This window comes from Aquarana catesbeiana, linkage group LG04 (genome assembly GCF_042186555.1).
Source record: "Aquarana catesbeiana isolate 2022-GZ linkage group LG04, ASM4218655v1, whole genome shotgun sequence".
Classification (NCBI taxonomy): Eukaryota; Metazoa; Chordata; class Amphibia; order Anura; family Ranidae; genus Aquarana; species Aquarana catesbeiana.
Window position 1 is genome coordinate 150,257,184 of NC_133327.1, and position 12,568 is coordinate 150,269,751.

The window sequence follows — 12,568 nt, forward strand, 5'->3', positions numbered from 1 at the left end:
ACAAGCTGCAAAAATATTTCCCAATATTCATAGTTACATAGTTACATAGTAGGTGAGATCAAAAAAAGTCTATCAAGTCCAACCTATGTGTGTGATTATATATCAGTATTACATTGTATAACCCTATATGTTGCAGTCGTTCAGGTGCTTATCTAATAGTTTCTTGAAGCTATCGATGCCCCCCGCTGAGTCTACCGCCTGTGGAAGGGAATTCCACATCCTTGCCGCTCTTACAGTAAAGAACCCTCTACGTAGTTTAAGGTTAAACCTCTTTTCTTCTAATTTTAATGAGTAGCCACAAGTCTTGTTAAACTCCCTTCCACGAAAACGTTTTATCCCTATTGTGGGGTCACCAGTATGGTATTTGTCTATTGAAATCATATCCCCTCTCAAGCGTCTCTTCTCCAGAGAGAATAAGTTCAGTGCTCGCAAACTTTCCTCATAACTAATATCCTCCAGACCCTTTATTAGCTTTGTTGCCCTTCTTTGTACTCGCTCCATTTCCAGTACATCTTTCCTGAGGACTGGTGCCCAGCACTGGACTGCATACTCTAGGTGCGGCCGGACCAGAGTCTTGTAGAGCAGGAGAATTATTGTTTTATCTCTGGAATTAATCCCCTTTTTAATGCAATTAATTCTGTTCGTCTCTAGTGCTAAGACTGGAGTGAACAAAAGTAGCCATGACTCTGATTGTTGCCTCAAGCAATAATGATCAGATCTTCCATTATTGGATTATTAGTGGATGTGCATGTTGGGAGAAAAGAAGCTTGTAGGAAGGCCTAATCGTTCAATGCTAGCCAACTGGATTGCCCCATGTTAAGTCACCTAAGCTATAGAAAAAGAAGAATCAAGACATGTATTGACATGTATTCGGGGGGGGGGGGGGGGTGGTGATGAGAACATTTTATCATTAGTCTACAGAAAATGGTGGAACAGTTGTACACACCTGAAGCTAATGAAATGCTGCATGTGCCTGCAGGATCCACACAGAAAGACACAACCAAATTAGTGTAGTGTAAATCGGGTTATAAGATGTGGCCTGGTACAGACATGCATACAAACTGCATACAAACGCTAGAAAAATTTAGTACTAGTATCATGTCGATTAGATTGTAGTTTTATGTGGGTCCTGCTCTCAAAGATTCTGCCTTGTTGTATATATTGTAAAGGGCACAAGGGAAAGGTTCTGGATGGGAGGTATGTATCTCCATTATTTGAGTTGTGGTTCCTTTACAGGGGACAACAAGAAACAGTTTGCAGTTTGCAGAGTGATCCAGTAAAGAGGGAAAACTGACGTCCAGTTTTTGCAAGATTATTACATCCTGATATGGGTCCAGGAATTTGGAGGCTTGGAGAGATCTTGGGTAGGAAAGAGCCTCCAACCCTGACTATGTGTACTTGGACCTGAAAGGGTAACCCACCTGTGAGAGAGGGCTGAAAAGGGCAGGGAGCAGGCAGCATGTGTCTAAGAGGTGTGGTGTGGAACAGGACACAGTTGTGAGACTACTGAGACACTACTTGTCTCTTGTGACTTTTCTGGACCCCTACAGCAGGTGAGGACTTTAATCCCCCATCGAAGGACATGTGTGTGCTGTAAGAAAGTGAGCCTGTTGCTTTGTTCCGCTTGAGCAAAGAGCAGGTTTACTTTAGACCCAAATACTGACCATGCTTTGGTTCTGATCCTTACAAGATAGTATGACAAGTAGTGGTAACAATCCTGAGTATTATTTGTGCATTTATAGTACAATGAATGAGAAGTAAAAATGATTACTGCTAGATAAGAGTGAGTACTTGCAGACAGCAAAAGCACTTTGCGTGAGTGTGGGAAGAGTGATGGTAACAATAGGGCAATGAGTAGGTGCATCCTACAATTCACAGTGACTGTGTGTGACTATTAAATTATTTAAATATTCAAGGCTGTTCAAATATCAATGGTGCTGACTAGGGCCAAGAAAAATTGACCTGTACCCAAACACACTGAAACAGGTGACCACTGTGTTCTTGCAATGCCTTATACAAGGGTGTGTCAATCAATACAACTTTGTCTGCCATGGGAAAAAGTGTGCAGGCACATGGGTGGTTGGGAGAGCATGCAAGACTGCACTATGGAAGGACAATTGATACAGTGCCTTGCAAAAGTATTCACCCCCTTGGCTTTTTACCTATTTTGTTACATTACACCCTTTAGTTCAATGGTTTTTTTTATCTGAATTATATGTGATCGATCAGAACACAATAGTCTAAGTTGGTGAGGTAAAATTAGAATAATATATACATAAAACTATTTTTCAGAAATAAAAAAATGATAATTGGCATGTGTGTATGTATTCACCCCCTTTGTTATGAAGCCCATAAAAAGCTCTGGTGCAACCAACTACCTTCAGAAGTCACATCTGTGCCAGTGCAATCTAAGTGTCACATGATGTGTCATTACATACAGTCAGGTCCATAAATATTGGGACATTGACACAATTCAAAGATTTGGATATTTTTTTATAACCTAACCCTGACTTGTACTTCTCAACAACATTGTCCCTTACTTGTTTGGAGAGTTTCTTGGTCTTCATGGCAGTGTTTGGCTAGTGGTGCCTCTTGCTTAGGTGTTGCAGCCTCTGGGGACTTTCAAAAAGGTGAGTATACAGTCAGGTCCATAAATATTGGGACATCGACACAATTCTAATCTTTTTGGCTCTATACACCACCACAATGGATTTGAAATGAAACAAACAAGATGTGCTTTAACTGCAGACTTTCAGCTTTAATTTGAGGGTATTTACATCCAAATCAGGTGAACGATATAGGAATTACAACAGTTTGTATATGTGCCTCCCACTTTTTAAGGGACCAAAAGTAATGGAACAGATTAACAATCATCCATCAAACTTTCACTTTTTAATAATTGGTTGCAAATCCTTTGCAGTCAATTACAGCCTGAAGTCTGGAACGCATAGACATCACCAGACACTGGGTTTCATCCCTGGTGATGCTCTGCCAGGCCTCTACTGCAACTGTCTTCAGTTCCTGCTTGTTCTTGGGGCATTTTCCCTTCAGTTTTGTCTTCAGCAAGTGAAATGCATGCTTAATTGGATTCAGGTCAGGTGATTGACTTGGCCATTGCATAACATTCCACTTCTTTCCTTTAAAAAACTCTTTGGTTGCTTTCGCAGTATGCTTCGGGTCATTGTCCATCTGCACTGTGAAGCGCCGTCCAATAAGTTCTGAAGCATTTTGCTGAATATGAGCAGATAATATTGCCCGAAACAATTCAGAATTCATCCTTCTGCTTTTGTCATCAGTCACATCATCAATAAATACAAGAGAACCAGTTCCATTGGCTGCCATACATGCCCATGCCATGACACTACCACCACCATGCTTCAATGATGAGGTGGTATGCTTTGGATCATGAGCAGTTCCTTTCCTTCTCCATACTCTTCTCTTCCCATCACTCTGGTACAAGTTGATCTTGGTCTCATCTGTCCATAGGATGTTGCTCCAGAACTGTGAAGGCTTTTTTAGATGTTGTTTGGCAAACTCTAATTGGGCCTTCCTGTTTTTGAGGCTCACCAATGGTTTACATCTTGTGGGGAACCCTCTGTATTCACTCTGGTGAAGTCTTCTCTTGATTGTTGACTTTGACACACATACACCTACCTCCTGGAGAGTGTTCTTGATCTGGCCAACTGTTGTGTAGGGTGTTTTCTTCACCAGGGATAGAATTCTTCGGTCATCCACCACAGTTGTTTTACGTGGTCTTCTGGGTCTTTTGGTGTTGCTGAGCTCACCAGTGCATTCTTTCTTTTTAAAGATGTTCCAAACAGTTGATTTGGCTACACCTAATGTTTTTGTTATCTCTCTGATGGGTTTGTTTTGTTTTTTCAGCCTATTGATGGCTTGCTTCACTGATAGTGATAGCTCTTTTAATCTCATATTGAGAGTTGACAGCAACAGATTCCAAATGCAAATAGCACACTTGAAATGAACTCTGGACCTTTTATCTGCTCCTTGTAAATGGGATAATGAGGGAATAACACACACCTGGCCATGGAACAGCTGAGCAGCCAATTGTCCCATTACTTTTGGTCCCTTAAAAAGTGTGAGGCACATATACAAACTGTTGTAATTCCTACACCGTTCACCTGATTTGGATGTAACTACCCTCCAATTGAAGCTGAAAGTCAGCAGTTAAAGCGCATCTTATTCGTTTCATTTCAAATTCATTGTGGTGGTGTATAGAGCCAAAAAGATTAGAATTGTGTTGATGTCCCAATATTTATGGACCTGACTGTATACACACCTTTTTGAAAGTCCCCAGAGGCTGCAACACCTAAGCAAGAGGCACCACTAGCCAAGCACTGCCATGAAGACCAAGAAACTCTCCAAACAAGTAAGAGACAATGTTGTTGAGAAGTACAAGTCAGGGTTAGGTAATAAAAAAAATATCCAAATCTTTGATGATCCTTAGGAGCACCATCAAATCTATCATAACCAAATGGAAAGAACATGGCACAACAGCAAACCTGCCAAGAGACAGCCACACACCAAAACTCACAGACTGGGAAATAAGGGCATTAATCAGAGAGGCAGCACAGAAACCTAAGGTATCCCTGGAGGAGCTGCAGAGTTCTGCAGCAGAGACTGGAGTATCTGTACATAGGATGACAATAAGCCGTACGCTCCATAGAGTTGGGCTTTATGGCAGAGTGGCCAGAAGAAAGCCATTACTTTCAGCAAAAAACAAATTGGCACGATTTGATTTTGTGAAAAGGCATGTGGGATACTTCCAAAATGTATGAAGGAAGGTGCTCTGGTCTGATGAGGCTAAAATTGATCTTTTTGGCCATCAAAGAAAATGCTATGTCTGGCGCAAACCCAACACATCACATCACCCGAAGAACATCATCCCCACAGTGAAACATGGTGGTGGCAGCATCATGCTGTGGGCATGTTTTTCAGCAGTCGGGACTGGGAAACTGGTCAGAGTTGAGGGAAAGATGGATGGTGCTAAATACAGGGATATTCTTGAGCAAAACCTGTACCACTCTGCGTGTGATTTGAGGCTAGGACGGAGGTTCACCTTCCAGCAGGACAATGACCCCAAACACACTGCTAAAGCAACACTTGAGTGGTTTAACCTCCCTGGCGGTATGATTATGTCATATTTTTGATGCTCAAAGCGGTACATTGTTTTGCATGGAAATTTGGCATTATATATTGTAGGCCTGTAATTCTTAGGAATAACACACTTAAATCTGTCCAAACAAGAGTCTAGTAGACAGCCCGGGTATGATAAAGTTTGAATTTCCCCACGAATCACTATCGCTCAATTCTGAAAGTGATTCTAATTTATAATCGCTGTTTTCTAGCTGGTCTAAAACCACTTTTGATGTAAAGGGACACTTTTTATTTGCTATGGACAATCACCAGTTTCCAGGCAGAAAGAACAGTATACATAATATAAAACTGCATGCAGGGCACTGGACAAACCACTAAGGACAAAAGGGAGGTGAAATAATGTGATACATTAATGTAATCTGTAAAATTACAGTGTACTGTATGTGTAATGTGTTTTTCACTTTTTGAATTTAGCGCCATGTTCCGTCCCTGCGCGTCGCAAAGCTCGCAGGGAATGGAACTTGGCACACGCAGCGGGGAGACATCGTAGGATCCTGGGGACAAGGTAAGTAACTTTGCCTGGATCCTGCGATCTCAAGGCTCAGGGTTACCGCTTTTGGTACTGAAAATTCACCCTGAGCCACACTCGGGAATACCACTAAGGAGGTTAACATGTAAATGTGTTGGAATGGCCTAGTCAAAGCCCAGACCTCAATCCAATAGAAAAGCTGTGGTCAGACCTAAAGATTGCTGTTCACAAGCGCAAACCATCTTTGAAGGAGCTGGAGCAGTTTTACAAGGAGGAATGGGCAAAAATCCCAGTGGTAAGATGTGGCAAGCTCATAGAGACTTATCCAAAGTGACTTGGAGCTGTGATAGCCGCAAAAGGTGGCTCTACAAAGTATTTACTTTAGGGGGGTGAATAGTTATGCACATTGACTTTTTCTGTTATTTTGTCCTATTTGTTGTTTGCTTCACAATAAAAAAAAACATCTTCGAAGTTGTGGGCATGTTCTGTAAATTAAATGATGCAAATCCTCAAACAACCCATGTTAAATCCAGGTTGTGAGGCAAAAAAAACTACGAAAAATGCTAAGGGGGTGAATACTTTTACAAGGCAGTATATATACAAAGTATACAGTGCCTTGAAAAAGTTTTCATATCCCTTGAAATGTTCCACATTTTATCATGTTACAACCAAAAATTTAAATGTATTTTATTGGGATTTTATGTGATAGACCAACACAAAGTGGCACATAATTGTGAAGTGAAAGGAAAATGATAAATGTTTTTCAACATTTGTTACAAATAAATATGTGAAAAGTGTTGCATGCATTTGTATTTAGCCCCTCTGAGTCAATACTTTGTAGAACCACCTCTTGCTGCAATTACAGTGGCAAGTCTTTGGGGATGCCTCTACCAGCTTTGCACATCTAGAGAGTGACATTTTTGTCCAGTCTTCTTTGCAAAATAGCTCAAGCTCTGTCAGATTGGGTGGAGAGTCTCTGTGAACACCAATTTTCAAGTCTTGCCACAGGTTCTCAATTGGATTTAGGTCTGGACTTTGACTGGGCCATTCTAACACATGACTATGCTTTGATCTAAACCATTCCATTGTAGCTTAGGCTGTATATTTAGGGTCGTTGCCCTGGTGGAAGGTGAACCTCCACCCAAGTCTCAAGTCTTTTGCTGTCTCTAACAGGTGTTCTTCTAAGATTGCCCTGTATTTGGCTCCATCCATCTTCTCATCAACTCTGACCAGCTTCCCTGTCCCTGATGAAGAAAAGCATCCCTACAACATAATGCTGCCATTGTGCATGCAGGGTGATGTGCAGTGTTCGTTTTCCACCACACATAGTGTTTTTCTTTAAGCCAAATAGTTCAATTTTGGTCTCATTTGACCAGAGCACCTTCTTCCACATGTTTGCTGTGTCCCCCACATGGCTTCTCACAAACTGCAAACGGGACTTCTTTTGGCTTTCTTTCAACAATGGCTTTCTTCTTGCCACTCTTCCATAAAGGCCAGATTTGTATACTGCATGACTAATAGTTATCCCTGATCTGTCTGGTGTGTTCCTTGGCCTTCATGATGCTGTTTGTTCACTAAGGTTATCTAAAAAAAACTCTGAGGTCTTCACAGAACAGCTGTATTTATACTGAGATTAAATTACACACAGGTGGACTCTATTTACTAATTAGGTGACTTCTGAAGCCAATTGGTTCCACTAGATTTTAGTTAGGTGTATCAGAGTAAAGGGGGCTGAATACAAATGCACGCCATACTTTTCACATATTTATTTGTAAACAATTGTGAAAAACATTTATAATTTTCCTTCCACTTCACAATTATGTGCCATTTTGTGTTGATCTATTACATAAAATCCCAATAAAATACATTTATGTTTTTGGTTGTAACATGACAAAATGTGGAATATGTCAAGGGGTATGAATACTTTTTCAAGGCACTGTACGTGTAAACTATGTAAACTTTCATTAAAATAATATCTGGTGATCCTTGTATCCTTGCATTGTCAAACTGTCATTGCCTTTTAACATACATTTATGCAGCAGCTTTGCTTGTTATAGGATCGAAAGGACCTTAAAGTAAACCTGTCACAAACTTTTGCAATTCAAACTGAGCCATCTGTTGAAAATTACATAAGATGAGGCTACTTTCAGTGAAAAACCACATGTCAAAACAATCAGCGATACACTGATAAAGGGCTGGAATTATATTAAAGTCTTGCCTTTTTCTATAAAACTCACGCCTGGTCTTCCTGATGGTTAGTGATGCTGCCCATAACATCAAAAGACCAAGAGGTTAGGTCTGGTAGAGGTAAGCTCACATTTTACAGAAAATGTGAGATTTGTATATAACCTCAGGTGCTATATCTCTGGAATATTTTCTTTGCATTCTTTTAACATCCAGTTACTGAACACATACCTATCGTATTTGAAACCCAGGGTGGATTATTTTTTAACCCCCCCCCCTTCTCTATTAGTTAAAAGTTTCCTCATCTAGCAACTTTATCAACGTAACCATGCCAGTAAAAACTAACAAATAAAATTCATAGGTTTAATAACAGCGCACATAGTGAATCATGGGGATAATATGATCCTCCAAACAGTAAATTAACAATACAATGGCAAAAAAGGGCAACCCTACAAATGGGAAATCATATACTATACTTGGACAATAAACAATCAATTGTAACAAGTCAATTGTTACAATATGTGGACAAAATTGGGTAGTCTTGACCATGCATGGACAACAGATGGGCAGTTGTGGCAATATGCAGGCAATTGAGGGGCAATCTCTGACAACACATAACAACAAATAGGGGGGTTGATTTACTAAAACTGGAGATGCAAAATCTAGTGCAGCTCTGCATAGAAACCAATTACAAACCATTTTTTTTGTCAAAGCGTAATTGAACAAACTGGCTGCACCAGATATTGCACTCTCCAGTTTTAGTAAATCAACCCCTTGCAGTCATGACAAAACGTAGGCAACAAACAGTTACTTATGAAAATATGCGGGCAACAAATAGGCAATTGAGATAATGTGCAGGTAACAAATGGGCTGTCATAGCAATATGTGAGGAACAAACCAACAATTGTGACAATATGCAGGCAATAAATGGACAACCATTACAATACATGGGCGACAAACGGGTATTCATGACAAAATGCAAGCAACAACCAGACAATTGTAAAAATACATGTACAATAAATTGGCAGTTGTGACAATATGTGGGCAACGAATAGGTAATCATGACAATATGCAGGCAACAACCAGGCAATCATGACATTTAGTGGGCAACAAACAAGCAGTTGTACCAAAACGTGGGCAGCAAATCGGTAATCATGACAGGACACGGGCAACAAACTGGCAATTGTGTCAACTCCTGGGCAACAAATGTGTAATCAGCCAATATGCAGGCAAAAGATTGGCAATTGTACAAAGAGGGGACAACAAACAGGCAATCATTACAATTTGTGTGTAAAGTAACACCAGAGAAAATACCTTGAGCCCAGTTAGGGGGGCAAAGCCATATGGTTATGGACAACAATGTTCCCAACATATGTGGTCAGTTTTTCCTTCACATTGGTGATGTGCAACACCCTGCAGCTGGGTATTGCAAGAGGTATGGTGCACCCACCTCCCCGCCCTAGGTAACTCTTTTTCATTTTTTAGCATTTATTCATGTTGAATTGCCCAGGATTGTTACACATTTCTGCAGTTCGACAGTGGTGCCACAGTGATAACTATACTCAATTGTTACTTGACTTATCATTGTTCCTTCTAATGTGAGACGGTGATAATAACACCTACACCCAACAGTCAGCACATTCTTAACAAAACGATTTGACTGGGTGTTAGTTAAACTGCTAAATGGTTGCACCCCTTGTAGCTAGGAACAGTTAATTCTGCACTGGGAGCTTCACTCTACATTGAATATAAGGCAATAAATATTTCCATATGTAACGCTAATGAATTTACTGTATGTACAAATGAGCACAGTGAAAAAGGGAGTGAAAAGGATGGCTGAGTTGCTTCTGCTAATCACAAAGATTATTCAGGTTGCAGAAAAGCACAGTTCCCAGCTCTCATTTGAATAGTGGATCAGAAGTGCAGGGCTGTAGGGGTTAATCCTGGAATGTCAGAACAGATGCCCCAGTAATAATATCTGGCAGAAGCCTGTATTGTCCTGTGACAGCCATGCAAAGCAAGCTCCTGAGGGAAAGCAGTGCACATCCCTGACATTCAGCAGATAGGACCAATAAATACGTAAGCAAAAACCATGCAGGGACCAATGAAAAATCACTGTGCACTGACTGATAGAGGAGGAAAACAGCCAATGGTGCTGTGCATTACATCTCAGCATCACAGACCCTTTCCCAGCTGGCGATTGTCATGGGAAGGGAGTAGGAGGAATGAGATGTATCAGAGAACAGAAAACACAGATTAATAACAAGGGGCATCCTCACATCTTTTAACCCCTAAAGAAAATCACCGCCTGCAATTAGGTGACCGATGGGATTTCTTCTACCATGGCAGCTCTATACCAGAGCACCGACTCTTCCTCTCCAAATAAATTCTTGGCTTTAAAAGACGTCAGAGAAGTAAAGGAAGAAACCACTTTGGATGAGAAGCTCTTCTTGCTGGCCTGTGAAAAGGGTATGGATGCAAATCTATCTATCTATCTATCTATCTATCTATCTATCTATCTATCTATCTATCTATCTATCTATCTATCTATCTATCTATCTATCTATCTATCTATCTATCTATCTATCTATCTATCTATCTATCTATCTATCTATCTATCTATCTATCTACATAAAGAAAAAACCTGTTGTCGCATCAAGCAGCAGTTTAGGCTGAAGAAATACATTTTATGTTTAAATTTTGTATTTTTAAATCTCATAACCCTTAATAGGTGATACCCGTCCGAATACATTTGTGTGACCGCTATAAATGATCTCTCTTATTACTTGAATGTGTTTTCTTTAAACTTACTTTGAGCACCACATCTTTTCCTTTCCTGCTTGATCTGGTTGCTATTTATCCAAATAATCTAAATGTGCAACCAACAGTTTATAGAATGTTAAAAATGTATGAGACCAACTCTACAAACATTGCTTAAAAATGATTGTTCATCGCATAATTGTAAGCAAAACAAAAATCACTGCCGGCAAAAAATGCATAGTGTATTATTATTTACTATTATTATTATTATTTTCATTATTACTATTATTATTGGCATTATTATTATTATTATTATTATACAGGATCGATATAGTGCCAACTGTTTGCGCAGCACTTTACAAAATACAGGGAGACAGTAGTGCTATAATACAATTTAAGAGTTGCTCGTGAGAGGTAAGGACTGTGTGGGGATGAGTTGTTCGAGAAATAAAACTCTACTTGTTAGGTATGAAGACTAGCATAATGCAATCACTTTATAAAAGAAAATGACATAACGTTAAAAATACAGTATATTGTCATATGGACTGTGGATCTAGGATTCACCAGTCTGTGTATTTGTATTCAATGGGGTTCTACCATTACTACACCTACATATTTATTTTTCAGTATGATTCAATAGAGCCATGAATAACAATCCATGGAAAGAATTCACAGATAAACCTACTGCATACAGTGTTGTCTTTTCTCTGACTTTCTTGAGTACAAGTTTCGGATCACTGATACCAGTTTCTGATCACTTACAATCAGTGAAAATATTAAAGTGGAAATCTAGGCAAACAGCTAAAAATGCAAATGAAATACACACAAGGAAGCTGTTTTACCTGCCAAAGGATTTGTGATTTTGTTAACAAGTTCTGAGAATTTCTAGCTTGCCACCCAGACAACCCTGTCTCACATGGGAGGACCTAAGTTTTCTCTGCTGTGGTAAGGTAACTTACAGGTCTTTTCCATCCCCACCTGGTGATTAGACAGTGAAAGGAGAAGCAGCAGACTGATGAGTTCATGTCTCTGCTCTCTCCACCTATAAGTATGGTTCCTGGACTGTAAACCAAATAATTGGTTCCTTGTGCTGCTTCTCCCTCCCCCAGTATGAACTCTACAGCACAGTAACTGCAAGAGGCTGATACCTGAAATTCAGATACTTACACTGCTTGCACCCAACAAAACACATTAAATTACTTATTATTGATTACAGAGCTGCATTTATTTGTGTCTTTTATATCTGCCTGAAGTTATAGCTAGTGGGTGAAAATAATTATGAGTCAACTAGCTTTTTCAGAAAGGGGTCGATCGTGGCCATCAACCATCAGTGGCAGCTCTCATATTACTCACAGGAAAGGTTTACTTTAAAGCTCAGTTCACACTTCTACGACCTGAAAGTCACGCTACTTATGGTGCAACTTTGCCAAGCTAATTCCTGGCAATTTACTGGCGGCTTGAGTACTACTTTGATGTGGATTGATGCGACTTTAGAAGCGACTTTCAGGAATGCCTGGGTAACCTTCCTGTAATGTTGGATCCAAATCACATCAATAAAGAGGAGGATCTGACTTGGAGGCGACTTCCATTAAGGTCTATGTGCACAAGTCGGATAGAAGTCGCCTTGAAGTAGTACAGGGACCTTTTCTAAAGTAGGAGTGACTTCAGTAGTGCTGATTAAGACAGCTCTCATTGACTAACATGGGATTTCACATGTCACACGACTTGGGGTCTCACAAATCAGAGCCCAAGTCGCGGCAGTGTGAACCGAGCCTTATGTGTAAATTGTAGTCAAGCTAACTTGAAATTAACATAGATACAAATGAGTAACCTGTTACTTAGGCATGTTTTCTGACTGATATATTTTTTATGTTATCTCTTTTTTTATGACAAGATCTCACAAAATCATTTACAGTAAACAGGCAAACCTGTCTCGGTACCAGCCTTGTATCTGCAATACTGCTAACAGACACTAGTCAA

At 40.0% G+C, this 12,568-nt stretch overlaps 1 protein-coding gene across 3 annotated transcripts in view; it reads left to right on the plus strand.

The window, feature by feature from the left end:
* Window positions 1-9,938: 9,938 nt before the first annotated feature.
* The window catches only part of TRPC1 (transient receptor potential cation channel subfamily C member 1), a 214,791-nt gene continuing 212,161 nt past the window's right edge, over window positions 9,939-12,568 (plus strand). The window contains exon 1 of one of the 3 annotated variants that reach the window (XM_073625879.1): window positions 9,939-10,297. In XM_073625879.1, the coding sequence (XP_073481980.1) occupies window positions 10,171-10,297 (127 nt within the window). In that variant the 5' untranslated portion in view covers window positions 9,939-10,170. The remainder of the gene's footprint in view (window positions 10,298-12,568) is intronic. The other 2 variants (XM_073625876.1, XM_073625877.1) reach the window with 2 other exon arrangements.